At 42.0% G+C, this 19,632-nt stretch overlaps 2 protein-coding genes across 3 annotated transcripts; both read left to right on the forward strand.

Moving 5' to 3' along the window:
• The first annotated feature begins 10,161 nt into the window (after positions 1-10,161).
• LOC141727126 (uncharacterized) lies at positions 10,162-17,614 on the forward strand. Of its 2 annotated transcripts, none has more exons than XM_074533014.1 (2): positions 10,162-10,781; positions 14,718-17,614. In XM_074533014.1, exons 1-2 carry the CDS (start codon positions 10,492-10,494, stop codon positions 14,992-14,994), a joined length of 567 nt encoding a protein of 188 aa, XP_074389115.1. In that variant the 5' UTR covers positions 10,162-10,491; the 3' UTR covers positions 14,995-17,614. The 2 variants fall into 2 exon arrangements, with proteins under 2 accessions (XP_074389115.1, XP_074389114.1); XM_074533013.1 differs by having other exon boundaries at positions 14,718-17,611.
• Positions 11,302-13,743, forward strand: LOC141727131 (uncharacterized). Its single transcript, XM_074533024.1, has 2 exons — positions 11,302-12,416; positions 12,752-13,743. Exons 1-2 carry the CDS (start codon positions 12,401-12,403, stop codon positions 13,741-13,743), a joined length of 1,008 nt encoding a protein of 335 aa, XP_074389125.1. The 5' UTR covers positions 11,302-12,400.
• Positions 17,615-19,632: the final 2,018 nt, after the last annotated feature.

A 19,632-nucleotide genomic window follows, 5' to 3' on the forward strand; every position in this document is an offset into this window, starting at 1 on the left:
ACTACATTTGTATTTATTTCATCTTTTATATTCTTTTTCAAAACTGTTCTAAGTTTAATGTCTTTCTCATTAGTCATTCCTGAAAGAAATTACATTCAAATATACCTCCATTGTGCTAGGCCAATTTACCTAAGGTCAAATTCTGCACTATTTATACACACTTCACAGAATTGTTTTATTATAGTTCTGCTGGAGGAAAGAAAAAAAAAGACAGGTTTTAAAAATACTGCAAGATATTTGATACTACTCAGTTTTCTTCACTCAGGGTATATAAAGCACAAGTCTTCACTAACAGAAATATTTCAAATTACTTCTTTGAAAGGATGTTTTCTGTCATCATTACAGGAATGCAGTTTACAGTACTACTTACTACTATAACCAAATGTTAGAAAAGAAGCCATTTCTTTCATAAGGAGGAAAAAAAATGGCATAAGGCTCTGTAGTTCATATAGCTCCTGGACTCTGCATAGTACCATTTTAGTACCATAGTACCATAGTACCAGCAAGAATTGAACACATGAAAAAGCAAATTATGTATCATAGGCTTGGACAATGTTTATTTGAACTGATCATAGAATGATCTGATATAGACTGATACCGTGTGGTATGCTTACAGTATGCTGAAGTTCAGTTGTGCTACACCACACAAGGGCAACAACATTCAGTAAACATATGGCCATTTGGTGCTCCACTAACCTGAACCACTGCAACATTTGCTGCAGCCATAAGCCACTGAGGAAGGTTCCCATCATGGAAAGAATCTGGGCACAACAGAGCAATAGTACCTGTAAACTGCAGAAAAGCATCTTGCTGCTTACCCACATACCTGTAGAAAAAGCTGATGATACAACTCCAAGAACTGAGCTGAGGCATTTTTACCTTTTCCCTTTTTTTTCTTAACAGTGACAACATAAGGGCAGCTGTCTACAAGTCAGTTTCAGCGTCATGGATATGGGTAACACACAGGCCAAGAGCAGAAGCTTATCACAGAGAGGTTTGCTAATCAAAAATATATTTCCATCCATACCTTTGATTCTTCTAGTATGAGGGATATGCAGTCTTGCATTGCCTGAGAAATCACCAGGCAGTTTTGTCGTGGTGGTTTTTTAAGAAGCAGATGAGAAAACCCTTGGGAGACTTGTACACTCTGGGAGAACAGCTTGCACTTGGCCAGCTGTACAAATAAGAACAAGTGGAACAGAAAAGCAAAGATTAATTCTGGTGTCTTAGGTTGGTTACTCCAAAATCCTTAGTTATATTCAGCACTAAAGGCTGAAATTTATATAATAAGAAAAACTTCAATTTCCATTACACATGTACAGCTACTCATAAACACAAACAGAAAAGACAAAAAAATCCTACATTAGGCACAAACAGCAAGGTTTTGGTACTGGCAAGGAGAGGTGCTGCAGAGGTAGCCTCTGTGAGAAGAGGCTGGGGCTGCTCTGTGCTGGACACAGCCAATTCCAGCTGGCTGCAATAGACCCACCGCAGGGCAAGATGGTGATGCCTCCGTGAAAGTGTTTTAAAGACAGAGGAAAAAGATCATGGACAGGCAGAGGGTGGAAAAAGCTAGAAACAGCATGTCAGAGAAGAAAGAAAGGGAGGACATATTTCAGCACACAGATCAGATTTTCTCACAGCTCATGGTGCTGACAATGGTAGAATAGATTTGCTTCCTGAAGCACCAGACTGGAGCAGTGAAAATGTATGAGGAACAGCAGCAGAGATAAACTGCCACCTACAGAGTACAGTTCCATCCTCATCCTCAACCCCTTCTCCAGTGTCATGAGAGGGAACGGGTAGAGGTATTGAGAGTGAAGGAGTGAAGTGGAATGTGCAAAAAGAGGGATGCAATAAATTAAAATTTATCTTCTTGTTTCTCACTACCTGAATCTGTTGAATTGTGAGATTCAACACTCAAGTAATTCTTGAATTACTGAAGTAATTCTTTCCAAGTCAAGTCGGGTTTGCCTATGCCAATAATTGTTAAATGATCTCTCTGTCTTTATCTCAATTTGTAACTTTTCTTATCCTAGTTTCTCCTACCATCTCACAGATGGGAAAATGAGAGAAAGGTTGGGTGCATGGCCTTTAGCCAGAGCTAACTCTCTACATATCCATACACTGAAACACAGGCTGAGGTTTGGACTAATCATATGTCTGAGAGAGCAAGTCTGGGCAAGGACCTAGGAGAAACTAGTGCATGACTGAAAGACAGTGAATTACTAGTTGCATTTTAGGCTAACCTTAAAAAAGAAGCCTCTGCATCCTTCTTTGTTGGTAATCCTGATAAATTGCTAAGTTTATTTTTAGCTATTTATTATGACACCATTAGCACTTAGCCTCTTTATACTTACTTCCGGTATATATATGTATGCATAATGGCCACATTTTTCTTTTATTTGTCTTGCTTTGCTAAATTCATTAACAGTGCATGAGGATAGATCCACTTCATTGACAGACATACATTCAAAACACATTTCTACCAGGCACACTCTTGCACTTTACCTTATGCACACCTTACCTTATTGGAATTCAAGATATTAATAAGAATATGTTTAAAATATTAAGGGGTGAGGGAATTAATCCAAAAAGAAGGGAGAAGTACTGAGAGTCAGGACAATATAGTTCTGACATACTCAGGAGAAGCATTCTTTGAATTAATTTCTTGCTGTAGCAGTCTCCTACTGGAATTAATACCAATATAACTGGATGGGACATGACGCCAGCAATTTATTTACAGACACGAACAGGATGGGGCTGCTGGGATAGTGTCTTAAGCTATTTATTTTTCAGCATCAGTCTCATTACATGATTATGATAATGGAAAGATGCTAACAGCTCACAAATCTAGGAAGCAGGCTGGAAAACTTTATGTTACAGCATACTATACAACCTTCTTAGCTAATTACATGAAGCAAAAGCATATTGACAGTAGTTCTATCCAATCACCATAAGCACACATAGCTTTGGTTAAAACAATACTTGCTTATTTTGAATACAATACCCATTTGTGAGGCACAATGCATAGAGTCCTATTCATAAGCTTAACCTTTCTAATATCTTGCTAGATAAACTTTTTGCAAATTAGAAAGCCAAACAAGCACTCATACACAGCTCTATTGTTCTTATTCCCATGTCTTCTCTACAGCTTAAATAATTTTTCTGCTGCTTTAGCACTGTTCACAATTCCGCTGTATCTGAGGCCTGTCTTCTGCAGTTTTCCTAAAACCTTCTGATTTTATGGATTCCCACAATTCCCCCTCTCTGTTCACTCAAAAAGAAACTTTCATAATCGTGTTGTTTATTACTTGCATTTCATAGCCTTACTATAGTATTTTTGCTTATTATGTGCTTAAAGCATGTTCTTGCTGGCAGTAAGCATTGCTGTATTACAACACAGCAACTTAATGCTGTGAAGACCTAGTCAGTGGAAAGGGTATAAATCACGCTTGACAGTAGTCATTCAAAAAACTCTTGTCAGTTCCAGGGTCTTAACTCAAAACTCTCCTCTATTTCTATACCTTCATCTACCATCTCCGTGGGATTTCAAGCACTTTCTGTGATTCCACTTCTTAATTCTCTCTCTTGTATGACAAAACTTCTTTGACCATTTTGTTCATCATTCGTTGCACACACTGAAGTATGCAGGGTATTACTATCATTACTAAAACACTCAATACATAGATACCTATCTTGCAAAGTTCTCTTAGCCAAGGTGCAAAGCTCCATTCTTGGAACAAATCATCTAACCAGGATCCACCATCTTCTTTAATCTGGGCTGTCAAATCTTTCCGTTTTTGTATGCTTTTGTGGATAGACAGAATGATCTGACAGGTTCATACAACACAATCCTTCAAATTCCTCACAACCATGTCCTTGTGCCACTAAAAGAAAATTAATTGCTGCTCTATTTTGAAGGCTAGCATGTCTAACACTATCAACATCAGTCAACATGTCAATAATTGCAGAGGATGTGGCATTTGTTTACTCAGCCAACATCCAACTCAATCTAATTGTTTCAATGCTATTGCTGAAGCCAATTGGGGTAAAAACAAACCTGCTGAAACCCTTTTCGCAGCCTTCTAAGGCATGAAATCACTTTTACAGTTCTCATCATAATGATGAGCAGATCTTATTCTCTTTTGTTCCTTTTTCATTACCTCTTTGGCTGTGGGTGCAATTACAGTGAGCATCTCAATGCTGAATGGGCCACTTTCAAGATGTAATGGAATGCTTTGCCAAGCTCTATCTCCACAAATGAACCAATACCCCTTGGGCAATTGTCGTGGATATTGGTCAGCCTCAGAAAGCACATTGTAACTGTTTAAAAATTACACCAAAAACTTAAATTTCTGTATGCAAAATTATGGAGAGTAACATTATAGTTTGGAGGATTACCTTTTCACCAACCACTAGCTGTGAAGATAAAGCAAAAATCCATTGTTAAAGAGCTAAGGATTTCCAATTCTTGGGGTTCAGATACTGCTCTGGGAAGTTCTTTGGCCCAAATGTTCCAATTCAACGCGGGATTGTTCTCATGGTCAATTTCATCTGGCTTACCATTGGACTGTTTTTTGATCAAAGGCAATTCTTTTACTGGCACACCAACCAGACAGGTTGAAAAAGGTTTTTCTGGTTCCAAATTAGACAAACATATAGTATCTGAGCCGGCTGCCTTGCCTAAGGTCATCCAAACATTTGTTTTTGGTTGTTCCACAGGCAAATCTGCACAACAAAAAACAATTAAAACCCACCAACAGCATCATAAAATTTGATTTTGCACTATCCTTTCCATGAGCTAAGTTTTGGCAAAATCCTCACATATATACTAATTTTAAAACTTTGCTTTTAGCCTTAAGATAAGATTTGACTTTGAAAATCCAATAGAGGGGATCTATAACTTAACAAAAACAAACCCCCAAACTTTTGCCAAAAATCAGCTCTAGGAAACAAACATTTGACATACAGTAGACACACTTATAAATAACATTAACACAAAATCAGAGTTTGCAGGTTCCACCAATACACAAAGAACGTCAGGCACAAGGAACATCAGGCGTGACCCGGGATCCCTCTGCTCAGCTCACATCTGCGTACTTGCTTCCTCAGTTTTGGACTCACCAACAAGTTCTGGTGTGCTATATGGTTTGACGTTTTTGGCAGGGACCCACTCAATTCCAGCATCTGTACACACAGAAGCATACCTTTTGCCCCAGGGGATTAATCAGAAAGGACCTTCAATTTGTCCAGTCTCAGGGTTTCTAATTGAAATAGGAGGATTTTCTTTCAGTTTTGCCTGTGCGTTCTTTGAAAAATGCCTAAAAATCAATGGATCAAGTTCTGCAGGTGAACTGTTTAAAAAATTAAAAAGATACAAAGCTTTGTTCAGCCTCATCTGTGGTGTGACCTCTACTACTGTCAATATGCTTTTTCTTCATGTAATTAGCTAAGAAGGTTATATAGTATGCTGTACTATTAAGTTATTTGGCTTGTTTTTTAGATTTGTAAGCTGTTAGCATCCTTCCATTATCATAATAATGTAATGAGACTGATGCTGAAAAATACATAGCTCAAGTCGCTCTCCCAGCAGCCCCGTCCTGTTCGTGTCTCTAAATAAACTGCCAGCATCAGGACGTGCCTGAGCTTGTCCGGCCCTTGCTGCTTGACCAAAGGCAGCAGCTGAGGTGGTTTCACCTCAGAGACACCTTTGGCGGGCTGGGTGCTGCAGCTGGGCGCTTGGAGGCAAGTCCAGACACGTAGGAGCTCAGGTTTACCTCTGGCAGAGAAGCTTTAAGGCGAGGTGAAGGAAAAGGAGTCGGGTTCTCCTGGAGGGTTTCGATCCAGAACTTTATCCCTGGCCCACAGGCCTTTGTAACTACATCCCTTCAGTAACTACTCCAACAGAACTTCCCAAACCACATGGTTGTTGTTCTTTTTAACCTCAGGGAGAGAGGGAGAGAAGGGGTAAGGATCCCACCAACTAGGTAGGGGGGAGAAGTCTCAGGGGACAAATGACACCTGGGATGGCCCAACGGCCTCCAGGGGTGTAAGGCATCTTTTGAACTCTGCGAATCACTCGAATCACTTGAAGCCCCTCTGGAATGCCAGGACTGACAGACAACACTCACCAGGGGTCAGGGTGGGGTAAAGGAGAGGTGATTTACATACCTGGGGAAGAAATCTACAGGGAGAAACCCGAGGTATCTGAGGCAAACCATGACATCACACTGCAACAGTCTCCCTCTAATACTAGTAGTCAGCAATTTCTATGTGCTTTTCAAATTACCTTCACAGACAGAAAGTATCTCAGTGCATTAGAGATACACCTTATATCTCTAACTCCAAGTACACTGACACACAAAATCTGTTGTTTCAGAAAGGGTATGTGAGCAGGATACACTAACATGGCGAGGATTCAATAAGATATGACAATTTTTGCATTGAAAAAAATTTATGACATTTGTCAATGGCTCACTGAACTTCCAGGGATTTCTCTTTTCTTTTGTTTAATTCCCTGAGAAGTTCAGAATGAACATTCTGGTAAATATCAGAGAAAATGCTGTTCTCTTCCCTATGATATAAATGTTGATATTGAAGAGGCCAGAGGAGGGAAAAATCTCCCTTGTGATAGGTAACAAAATTACTGCAGTAAAAAAGTCAACATGTAAAGCTGAGGTGAAAATATTCACATGCTGAACAAAAGGATATCCATTTTCATGATGGCAAGTTGCAAGAAAGTAATAGAAATTCAATACATCTGGTGTTTTACCTTAGAGCAACCCACCCTGAGCACCTTCAATAAACACAAGATGACAAGACAACATTTTTAAGGCAATCAAACCACATACTTATCTGGAAAACTACATTACCTTCCCTGCTATTTTAACAAAAATAAGAATCTAATATAATTCCTAAAGCTCACTGAGGTCTGTGTAACTGTTTCAGGAATTTATGGCTCTGAAGGTTCACCAGTTTTGAAAGAGAAGAATTTCTACTACCACAATCAAACACCTGGAGGAGACAATACAGTCCTTAAAATTAGCTTGTCATTTTATCTCTGGGCAAGCTTTCAAATATACTACATATGATTGATTATATCAGCTAAAAGGAGTGTTTCCTTATATTTCATCATAGCTCACTGAAGTGTGCAGAAGAATACCATGTGAACTAGCAATACAGCTGACAGATAAGCTAAAAGAGCTATGAAGAATGCAGGTAGGAGAGATTTCACTACCCAGTGTTCACTTCTTCACAGATCATGGTAGGGGAAAATAAGTAATTTCCATCTGCATCAGGGAACACTCCACTCAAAAACACAATACTAAGGCTGCATGAACACAGGATATCCCATAACTTCATAATTGTGGGATATTTCTATCTCATCCTTAAAAATTTTTATTGTTAGGAAAAAAATCCAATTTTTAAGTCTTCTAATAAAGTCCTAATTCCTGCTGTTCAATCTCATCAAAAAGAAGAGATGGCAGGAGTCATCTACTCTTTGGCAGGAGCCTTTGCAGTATTTGAAGACTTTCAGCTCATATTCACCATTCTGCTTATCTCTAAGCTAAGCTTCTTCAAGCAGTTACATCTTTTCCTGATAGTTAAGGTTTCTTCTTGACTCCTTGAGGGAAGAGCTCAGTTTTTCAGAATTACTTTGAATTTCACTTTATATTCCGGTGTGCTTGTAGCCACTCCTCAACTAATGACATTGGCAAATTCAGCAGATACACTCTTCACCATTTCTTACAACAGTTTGCAGATTTATCTCCTAACCCTGTACTGGGATTAATTTCTGTTTGTATAATCTTGAAATAAATGGGACTTCTTGTCTTTGGGAATACAATTTGGGCTTCAAAGACTAAAAATATATAAAAGACAGTGATCACATGCAAAATGCCCACTGAGTCTGAAGTGATGTGACAGGACCATAGCTGGCACCTTCTCACCACTTTATTCATCACTTGCTCCTCCAGAATGCCAGAAATGCCCACTGTGCAGCACCTTTCTCTTCCTGAAGTCATGTCTCCTTCTTCTCAGAAGAGAGACTCCTCTTTCACTTCCACACCTAATAAATTATGTACATGGTGTTAGGAAAATTAATCCACAAACACAAGAGGTTTATGTCCAAAAAGGAGACAAAGGAGTCAGTTTACTTTATTCAAATAAAGGGAGAGGCCATGAGGCATTCCCCTGGAGTCCCTCAAATTTTTAGAGGACGTAGACTCTCTTTTCATCCTAATTTCCCGGCCGCATTTCCCTTCTTTCTTTCCCCATTGGCTGAGGTACTTGAGAGGTACAGACTTCCGAATATGCCTGATACCAAAGATTTTCTTCTAATGTATAACACTCCCTTTTATGGAATTTAGGGGTTTTTCTTCCCCATTATTTCTTTCATCTTTCAATGTCTAATTTCATTTATCAGCAAACCTAAAGTTTATTTGTAAAAGCAAATATCTTTTCCCATTCATCAATCAGTGGAATCCTTCCCATTGTTTCTTTTATCTCCCAGTGCTAGTTTTCTCTACCACCAAACCCACAGCTTGTTGGTAAAGACAAATCCACTATTCCTCTCAATGGCACAGAAAAACAACCTAGACACACCACACAGCTCCAGTGTGCAGTGAAAAATGAATCCTTGTCCTTGGCTTAAACCAGGACAGTCAGACACACATCTCTTCAGCACCATATGTGCCAAACTCCCCTCACCTGTTCATAAAAGCCACATGTCAGTATACTCTATGTGCAAATAATAACACGCTCTATGCCATGCCTTATCAAGGTTTGTCACCTCTGTTTGGTGCACCATATCAAATATTGCTGCTATACATCTAAATGTAACTTTGCCAAGTCCTTGTTGCTCTTGATTTTCAATTGGATGCCTTGCATACTCAAGCCTCCTTCGCTATCCCCTTTAATAGGAAAAACCCCTTCATACCCAGGCAGGAGATGGGGCCCTCCTGTGGATGTTTTCTAAAAGAAATTATCTCTCTGATTCTGTCAGCAATGCAAAAGTCCCCAAGGGAGACTTCTTCAAGGCTCTGTTAACAGCCTCTCCCTCCCATAAATCGCAGTCCATAATGTTGGCTGTTCCAGAAATTCAGTGTCTCCATTGATCAGATTCCAAAATAGGACTAAGAGTAAAGAGCACAATTTTTACTCTGAGTGAAAGAGACAGACTGTGCCACAAGGACACATGGCATTAATGATAAAAGCAGAAAAGGTTAAGACCCTCTCTCAGTTTCTAAACCTTGGCCTGGCGTAGTCCTCTGGAGGAGAAAACTTCCATTGGGGGTTGGGTTTCTTTACTTTTGTTCCTTTTACTTGTGGGATGTTTCCCATTGAGTTGCTGGGAAGCACTGATGGCTGAGAGCTTGAGGCGGCGAGGTGACCAGGCCTCGGGGGGAGGAGGGGTCTGGTGGCACTGCTCTGGTTTTGGGAGTTTCTCTCGGAGGGGCAGAGGGGCTGCTGGGGCAGGGCTGGGGCAGCTGCCAGCTCTCCCTCGCTCTTGGCTTTCAGGGCAGGACGGCTGGAGCCGCTATTTGGGAAGGGAATTCGTTGCCAGCCCAGAGCTGTTTCTTCTGCCTTGAGGTGAAGAGCCTTTGCTTGTAGGAGCAGCCACTGAACAGGGACCTTTTGAACACCCACCTCACTAAAAGAGGGATCTATCCCCGTCTGCTCGGGATCTCGGGCTCACCCCTCTATGCCCTGCTGGGACCCGGGCTGCCGCTGCCCCGGCCCCCCTGCTTGTTTGGCGCTGCTCGGAATTTTCGCTACGCGTTAGCCCCGCACCCCCGGCCTGCCGAGACATCCCACGGTTCCAGTCACGGCTCCGGAGTCTCTGCTACATCTCGTCCACCAGCCCGGGATTCCTGCCGTTCCAGTTTGGTGCTCCTCGGAGTCCTGCTGGGGCACCGGGATCGACTGCCCCGGGGGTTTGTGAAGCGAGGCCTCTCCTTCATCCCTTCCCGCCTCTGCGGGAGCCACCAGCGCCCCTGCCGGCCGTGACGGAACTGCCCCAAAGGGGAAAGCGCCTGCGGCCCAGAAGGGCCTCGTCACCGGGGTCTGGTTCTGGTTGTTGTTTGTGCCATGGTTATTGTTGTTTGTTTGCCTTGTTATACACACTGGTAAAGAATTGTTATCCCTATTCTTGTTGGAAAAGAAATGAAATTTAGCAAAATGTTTTATTATAGTTTAGTTATGAGTTTTGTGTGAATTGGTTTGTAAAAATAATTTTGTAGCCGTTGATATTATGTGATTGAGTTTTGTGTAACCCTGGCAAGTAGCTTTAGAAACCTAATAAACATTAAGCCAGGGTAGGAGAGTAAGAAGACTAACCGGTTTGGGGATAGCATACAATAGGACAGGTAGAAGATTTATGATTTTGCTCGTGAACTAGGGAATGTATTACAAGGGTCCGTAGTTTGGCGAAGGGCCACTGTTTCTTGGAGACTTTGCGAAGGGCCACTGTTTCTTGGAGACTTTGTTATGAATTGCTTGTGTATAAAAGGAAAACACCCATGTGTGAATTTTGGGGTTCTGTTTTTGGGGACGCTAGTCCGCAGGCCCCCGGGCCCTTCAATAAAGCGCCGCACAAAACTTATCCGAGTTTTGTGTCCTTTATCATTCGGGCAACAGTTTTCTGGCGACCGCGGCAGGACTCCGAGGGTTGCTGGGGCGGTTCGCGTCTCGATCCACTCCAAGCCGGCGCCGAGCACTTCTCGGAGGAGTCATCGGGTCGTGCCCGACCCCCCGCGCCTGTCGGACGACTGCAGAAGGTAAGCCCGAAGGCGCTTTATATTGGAAAAAGGTGATAATTGGATTTGGTTTGGTGGTTAATGGAAAAAGCCTAGGCTCCGGCCGTAAGACGTCTAGGGTACGCAGGTCCGGAATTCGCCTCCTATTGTTTTTTTTTTTCTTGGGGAAGGACGGCGAAAAGGTATATTGGTTTATTGGGATTAAAGGTGGAATAGAGAAAAAAAAAAAAAAAAAAAAAAAAAAAAAAAGAAAAATTAAAGGCTGTAATATGATGTCTTTTAAAACTTTTAAAACTTTGGTGCAGGCCAATGGAAAAATACCTGGAAATACGCCATTAGGTTGTATATTGAAAAGGTGGAAAGGCGAAGGCTTTTCTCAAGAGTTAGATAAGAGCAAAATGATAGATTATTGTAACCGTTGGTGGCCTGAATATGAAATTGGGGAAGTGGGATGGCCAGTGAATGGTACACTGGAATTGGAGATAATGGAATCTTTGATGCACTTTTTAAGGAGGAAAATTCATTAGGGGACGAGGTCGGGGAGGATTTGGGTTTGCACCTAACACGGGGAGGTTGGATCCAAACCGGTGTGCATTTTGCCGACAATTGGGGTTAGTTGGGAATACTCATGTGGGAGGATTTACGGGAGGACCAACAGAGGCAGCTCAAGCACTAGTTTTGGGAAATTATCAGAATCAAAGCTGACTAGACAAAGACCTGAGGGTAGTTTTAGAGATAGATGGGAAGGGTCAGGAATTTATGGTAGACACTGGAGCTACATATTCTGTACTTAATAGATTATTAGGACCTTTGAGTGACACAACTGTACAGGTGGTGGGGGCAACAGGGAAGCTAGAGGAACAACCATTTTTACAACCTTTAAATCTTAGGTTCGGGGGGAAGGAATTGGATCATCAATTTTTGTATATGCCAAATTGCCCCACACCCCTTCTTGGCAGAGACCTATTGTCCCGACTTAATGTGAAAATAATATTTGAAGGGGGAAGGGTGAAATTGGAGATACCTGAGGAACAAATAGCAGGCATTTTTGTGATTAAGGAAGTAGATGCCTCTCCTATTCCAGAAGAAATTGAGCAGGCTGTAGTACCCTGGGTGTGGGAGTCGGGGGTCCCCGGGAAATCTAAAGCTGCCCAGCCAGTAAAAGTGGAACTTAAGGAAGGGGCCCGACCAGTGAGGGTAAAGCAATACCCCTTGAAGCTTGAGGCAAGGAGGGGAGTAGCCCCATTAATTAAACAATTTTTGGTTCAAGGAATATTACAGGAATGTGAATCGGAGTATAATACTCCAATTTTTCCAGTGAAAAAGCCTAATGGTAAATATCGTTTGGTACAGGACTTGAGAGCGATTAATGAAATAGTAAAGGACATACATCCAGTTGTTGCTAATCCTTATACATTGTTAACATCTGTATCGGAGGAGTTTAAATGGTTCTCTGTGATTGATCTTAAAGATGCTTTCTTCTGCATCCCACTGGCAGTAGAGAGTAGGAAATATTTTGCCTTCGAGTGGGAGAGTCCTGATTCTGGGAGAAAGAGGCAGCTTACGTGGACCAGACTGCCACAAGGGTTTAAGCTCAGCCCCACTATTTTTGGAAATCAACTGGCCAAGGAGCTGGAGGAATGGAAGATAACCCAGGTAACAAATATCTCCATCCTTGTATGTAGTCCTGCAGTACGTGGACGACATTTTTCTGGCCACTAAGGAAAGGGACATGTGTGTGGAATTAACAATTAAATTACTTAATATGCTTGGCCAAGCAGGGTATAAGGTCTCTAAGGAAAAAGCTCAATTGATCAAAATTAGTGTTATTTATCTCGGTTGTGAGATCACACAAGGGCAGAGACGTTTGGGAGTTAACCGAATAGAGGCAATATGTGCTATTCCTTTGCCTCGTAACCATCAGGAATTGAGATCTTTTCTAGGAATGGTGGGATGGTGTCGACTGTAGATCATGAACTTTGGTCTCCTAGCCAAGCCACTGTATGAGGCCTTGAAGCAGCATCGGTTGGAATGGACGACACAACAAAAGAAGGCCTTCCAGGAATTGAAGCAGGCACTAAAGGAGGCCCCAGCCCTAGGACTCCCTGACCTGACCAAGGAATTCCAGTTATATGTAAATGAGAGGCAAAAACTGGTATTGGGGGTCCTCACCCAGAAGGTGGGATCATGGAAGAGGCCAGTAGGATACTTCTCTAAACAACTGGATTTGGTAAGTTCCGGGTGGCCCTCGTGTTTACGAGCCGTGGCAGCAACAATAATCCTTATTCAGGAGGCCCGGAAATTGACTTTGGGGGCAAAAATGAAAGTGTTTGTTCCCCATATGGTCATGGCTGTTTTGGAGCAAAAGGGGGGTCACTGGCTATCATCAAGTCGAATGTTGCAATACCAGGCTAGCCTGAGAGAACAGGATGATATTGAAATAAAGACTACTAACCATGTTAATCCAGCAGAGTTTTTATGCAGTGACCAGGAGGCTGGGGGACTGGTGCACGATTGCGTGGAGGTAATTGAACAAGTGTATGCCAGCAGACCCGACCTAAAGGATGAACCATTGGAAGACCCTGAATGGGAACTATACACTGATGGATCCAGTTTTGTTGAGAATGGGACTCGCTATGCTGGGTATGCAGTGGTAACATCGGATCAGGTAATAGAAGCAAAGGCTTTGTTACCTGGAACTTCAGCCCAGAAGGCAGAGGTGATTGGACTCACCAGAGCTCTGTACTTGAGCAAGGACAAAAGGGTTAATATCTGGACAGATTCTAAATATGCCTTTGGTGTGGTTCATGTGCATGGGGCGTTATGGAAAGAAAGGGGGCTTTTGAATTCACAGGGAACCAATATCAAGCACCGGGAGGAAGTGCTACAGCTACTGGATGCGGTACATAGTCCCAAAGCAGTTGCAGTAATGCATGTTAGAGGACATCAGAATGCAGAAAGAGAAGTTTACAGAGGAAATTGATTTGCTGATGTTACAGCACGGCAAGTGGCACGGAAAGTATGGACTCAAATGGCATTGGTACCGGTAAGAACAAATCCGGCTACCCCATACCTGAATCAGGAGCCCAAATATTCAATAGAAGATGGAAAACTAATAAACTTGCTAGGGGCACAGAGGAATCAGCTCGGGTGGTATGTTACGCCGATGGGACAAATAGTGGTACCGACTCGCATAATGAAATTTATTTTGGAATCAGAACATAATAAATGCCATTGGGGGGCAGAAGCATTGGTAAAATTTTTAAAGAATGAGATAATTTCTAATCAGATGTTAACAATGGCAAAAAGAGTTAATGCAATGTGCCCGGTATGTTTGAAAAATAATCCAGTAGTTAGGAGACAAATACAAATGGGAAAGTTGCAAATTGGGCCACAACCAGGAGATTATTGGCAAGTTGATTTTTCTGAATTGCCTAGGGCACAGGGATACAGATACTTGTTAGTGTATGTATGTACGTTTTCAGGGTGGCCAGAAGCTTTTCCGTGTAGAACTAATCAGGCTAAGGAGGTGGTAAAAACCTTGTTAAAAGAAATAATACCAAGATTTGGAGTACCCTTAGGATTGTCGTCAGATAGGGGTCCACATTTTATAGCCGGGGTAGTGCAGGAATTAGCACGGATGTTAGACATAACCTGGAATTTGCATACTCCCTGGAGACCTCAGTCTAGTGGGCAGGTGGAAAGAATGAATCAAACTCTGAAAGGACAAATCAAAAAGATTTGCCAGGAAGCTAAACTGCACTGGCCTCAGGCTTTGCCTTTGGCCCTACTCAGAATTCGAATTAAACCGAGGGAAAAGGTAGGCGTAAGTCCATATGAGATACTATATGGCAAACCATATCATGCAACTGTATTAAAAGGGGAGGTACATGTGAGTGGGGATCAAGCAATTGTAGAATATGTTATGTCACTTAATAAAATCTTGAATTCTTTAAGAAATACGTTACAGTGGAATAAACCGCTCACGCTGGAGAACTCTGTCCACGACATCCAGCCTGGGGACCAAGTGTACATCAAGAAGTGGATTACAGATCCGCTACGGGAATCATGGTGCGGACCCCACCAGGTGATGATGACGACCTACACGGCGGTGAAGGTCCAGGGGATGGACGCTTGGATCCATTACACCAGGGTAAAGAAGGCACCGTTCCAATGGGAAACCCAGATAGTGTCTCCAACCCGGATGATCTTCCGCGCAAAGCCGCCTTCTTAATTATATTGCTGCTAGTAATCATGAGACTGGTACCTGTTCAAGGGTCTATTTTAGTACAGGCTAAAGAAACAAAGGTTACAGCCATGGAAGGGATGGATGTTCAATTAACTTGTGTTATGTTTCACAGCCAGAAAGTTGAGGCCAGTGAAGTTATTGCAATATGGCAACGGGGGGCTGAAAGAAGCCGAGGCAAGATAGAAGTCGGTTGGGATCAGGATAAACAACAAGGAAACACGGTACTGAATCTTACTAAGGTAACCACAAACGATACGGGAGAATATACATGTTTGGTCAAAATACGGGATAGTTTTGATTACAAAAGAGTGAGTATGAGTGTTTTGCCATGGACAAGGGATCGTGCTGGGAGGAAGCAAAATAGGGAACTGACCTGGGACAGAGTAGAGGACGAGACGAGCTGGTAGGAGAAGGGAAGCAAAAGTTGTGGGTGGTTGAATGTCACTAATCCTAGAATAGGGAATGCATGGTGGAGGCATGACAGAATGATGTAATCCTCAGAGGGACACGGTGGAAGGAGAAGACTGGAGGCTAATGATACAATAGAACGAAATGCTGAGCAGGAAAACCTAGTGGTAGGATTAATTAGAGATTTTGGGATCATGCAGAACGTGACTAAAATAACAGCTTGTCTGCCATTACCACAGGCTGCAGGTGAACCAATTCCCTGGGGAATAATACCGGTAACCAAAATGCCTGAATCATTCAAGAATGTTTCATGGTCCTGCCAGTCAGTTCCTAAACAAGTAGAGGTATGGAGGGATTTGTGCATGACCATTCGGGCTATGACTAAAGAGGAATGTGAAATGAAACCAAATCATTTTGGTTGGATTCAAAATACCAGGAGGTGTTTGATTGCAACCCCAGTAGATGAGCCATGCAATACAGTACAAATAAGAACAAAATCCCAACGAAATGAGATGAGTTGTCAGAATATCACACAGAATTTTGATACCTGGAAAAGTTGGAAGACATTGTGGGGACCCAGTGTTTTGGAACACTATAGTTACCTTGGGGAAGTACAATGGTGCATCCAATGGTCAGGGGTAAAGAATCAGTCACATTATAGGGCCATCATCACGTCTACATCTTCCCGAGAGTTCAGACCGCAGAAAGAGGATTGGAATTGTACTGAGGTTTTTACATGTGATACACCGGAAGACCGAATTGGATTGGTACCGGTGAAAATGGCATTAAAATGGGGATGTGAGTGTAGGGGGTATAATCACACGGTTAGCAGAGACTCCATGGATGGACCTATAGATTGCAGATATACTACAGTGCACAGTCCTGGAAATCTAGTCTGGGTGTTGGGACACGGACAGTGGACCACACATTTATCTTTAGATGGATCAGTAACACAAATTACCCTAGGGGTTCCCACATTGTGTCCATACTGGAAGCAGAATAGATTGATTCAAAGGAAAGGACTCAAAAAGAGGGAAGAATCCCTAGAGGAGCAGTGGCATGAACCTGGCACAGGAGTACAATTTGGGTGGATATTAGAGTCATTATTCCCTCCGATAGCAACATATCGAAATAGGGAAATGCTCAACAACTTGTTAGGACAGACAGAAAGATTGGCAGCAGCTACTAAGAAGGGATTTAAAGATCTAAATTTGCAATTGCAAGCTACATCAAGAATGACCTTACAAAACAGAATGGCATTGGATTTGCTACTGTTAAAAGAACATGGAGTTTGTGGTTACCTGAGTAGGAGAGTAGATCATTGCTGTGTACACATTCCAAATGTTACACTTGAAGTGGAGAAAGATATTTCCCAATTGGCAGAAGTGGAAACAAAAACCAAGGAAATTGAAAGGGAAGCACAGCATAATTGGATAGGAGCAGTATTTGATTCTTTGGGGCTTCACCTGTCTGGCTGGATTACTTCCGTTATACAGTATGTACTAATGCTTTTGGTATTTTTGGTGACTATATGGATTGTATATAGATGTCTTTTAGGTGTGATTGAAAAGGAAAGGAAGCGATCTATCCGGTTGCTGAAGGTGATGACCCGTGGGCGGCAGAACGAAGAACATGCCCCACCTTGCTATGAAGATGTTACTGTCAATACCGTTGGTTGAGCATCCTTGCAGCAGGACTGAAGGATGCTCAAAAGGGGGGAAATGTTGGAAAAGAAATGAAATTTAGCAAAATGTTTTATTATAGTTTAGTTATGAGTTTTGTGTGAATTGGTTTGTAAAAATAATTTTGTAGCCGTTGATATTATGTGATTGAGTTTTGTGTAACCCTGGCAAGTAGCTTTAGAAACCTAATAAACATTAAGCCAGGGTAGGAGAGTAAGAAGACTAACCGGTTTGGGGATAGCATACAATAGGACAGGTAGAAGATTTATGATTTTGCTCGTGAACTAGGGAATGTATTACAAGGGTCCGTAGTTTGGCGAAGGGCCACTGTTTCTTGGAGACTTTGCGAAGGGCCACTGTTTCTTGGAGACTTTGTTATGAATTGCTTGTGTATAAAAGGAAAACACCCATGTGTGAATTTTGGGGTTCTGTTTTTGGGGACGCTAGTCCGCAGGCCCCCGGGCCCTTCAATAAAGCGCCGCACAAAACTTATCCGAGTTTTGTGTCCTTTATCATTCGGGCAACATTCTCATGTCTTTGCCTGAGAGCCCCTTAATTTCAAAATTATAATAATATGTAAGGAGAGGGTTTACATTTTTTCATTCCAAGGGAGGGTTCTGCCTTCCTTAGCAGACAACTGACTTTCATGACATGACAACATCATAAAACCATGCCCCACGGCAGGGTTTGGGAAGGTTTCCCAGTTTAAGATACCAACCCTCCAAAGGAGTACAGGCACACGTGTACCTTGCCCTAATTTAGAGGAAGTGTCTGATCATCAGGCTTAGAAAGGGAGGCAAGCCAGTCTTGGCATAGGCAGTGATGGATGAAGAAGGATCTAGCCAGACCTGAATTCCATTTCTCACTCAGTTTCTTGCAGGCTATAAAGAGGGTGGTCATCTGCTGGCCTCCTCAACACCATGACTCTGCTTTTTGTTTTCCAGCTGTTAAAAATCTGCACATTACATCACAGCCCTTCATAAGAATGGCATTTTTAGAGCATGATGTCAAAGGTGCATCATTTCCCAGGCAGGCCCTGGGAAATGCCAGACGGCCTCCTGGGATGATTGTACAGCCATGCCAGATGGAGCATGCCAAAGCAGCACAGCCCTATCTACTCTAGTAATTGAGAGCATCTTAACTGCCAAATTATACCCAGGGAGGGTACTGGGGAGGGCTTTGGATGGGACAGGCTGAATTCATGCCAAGAAGCATTCTGATTCTGTATTACTCCAGATGAACATGGGCCAGCACCTGGAAGCATTAATGGCACAGTCAGAGCTAATTGCATAGACACAACCATGACACACAAATAACTTCACCCTACACCCATCCATCTTGTCTCATATTGTCATTTAAACTCACGGGCTTCATGTTCCAGATTTTCTCTCCAGGCTTTTATTTCTTTGGTTCATTACACACAAAGATCCCAGAATTTTTACTGACAACATTTATCTAATGTTTTAGTTTGAAAAGACAGGTGTCTGCTAAGGAAGGCAGGAGCCTTCCTTGAAATGGAAAATGCAAATCCCTTCCCTCCAAATTATTATAATTTTGAAATTAAGGGACTCTCAGGCAAATATATGGGAGTAGGAATAACAGTTTTTTATTAGGAAATAAAATAAAAATAGAATATAAAAATAAAAATGCAGTAATACAAAACAACACTGACAGAGTCAGAATCCAATCTGTCACCCTGTTGGTCAGGTTAATAGAAGTCCCTTTAAATGATTGCTGCAGTCCTCCTGGAGTGACAGATGAGGTTCTGTTGAAGCACTGATCCTGTAGAAGGGTGTAGGTTTCCTCTGAAGGTTCAGTGGTGGTATAGAGGGGCCTGGTCTTCCTCTAGGAATCCAGTGGAAAAGAAAGCTGCTCCTCTAGGATTCCGTGGGAAAAGGCTGTCTCTGGTGTTCCAAATCTCAGACTATATCCAGGTAGGAATGCTTGGCTCCTCCCCCTGAGCAAAGCATCTCACAAGGGGATGATGTAATTTTATCAATCAAGCAGTGAGACTCAATGGACCATTAACAGAAAGTATCTCCCCTGAGAGAGGATTGGTTGTGGAAGAGATAAAGAAAACTGCCACACCTGGTTTTAACAGGTGGCCCGATTAATAGAAGATAACTGCCCCAGCTCTAACAGATGGGTATAGAATACACACCCCCAGCCACATCTTGCATTTTCCAACTTAAGACATCTAATGACACTATTTACCGAAGAATTCTCTTATTCATGACTTTAGTACATTGATTTCTGTTGGTAGAGACCCTGAGTTTGCAAGTCTCATTCTGATCTAAGGATGCATGTAACACTTATTTGTTTTTCTCCCAGTGCAGGAATAGATTTTTAAAAATTTGAAGATGCAAATATATCTCTCTGTTCATTTTTTTGAAAGTAAAGAAGTCAAAGATGCAGATGGAAGGAGTATGTAATTGATCATCTTTACAAATTACAGTAATGACCTAGAATTTGTCCCTGTAATGTAAACTTACTTATTTAGAAGTAGAAGAAAACCCAAGAAGTGAAAATCAAC

This window comes from Zonotrichia albicollis, chromosome Z, assembly GCF_047830755.1.
Source record: "Zonotrichia albicollis isolate bZonAlb1 chromosome Z, bZonAlb1.hap1, whole genome shotgun sequence".
Taxonomy (NCBI): domain Eukaryota; kingdom Metazoa; phylum Chordata; class Aves; order Passeriformes; family Passerellidae; genus Zonotrichia; species Zonotrichia albicollis.

Excerpts from the sequence above, each read along its gene's own strand:
- LOC141727126 (XM_074533013.1), top strand. The coding sequence starts at position 15,612 with ATGCAGAACGTGACTAAAATAACAGCTTGTCTGCCATTACCACAGGCT.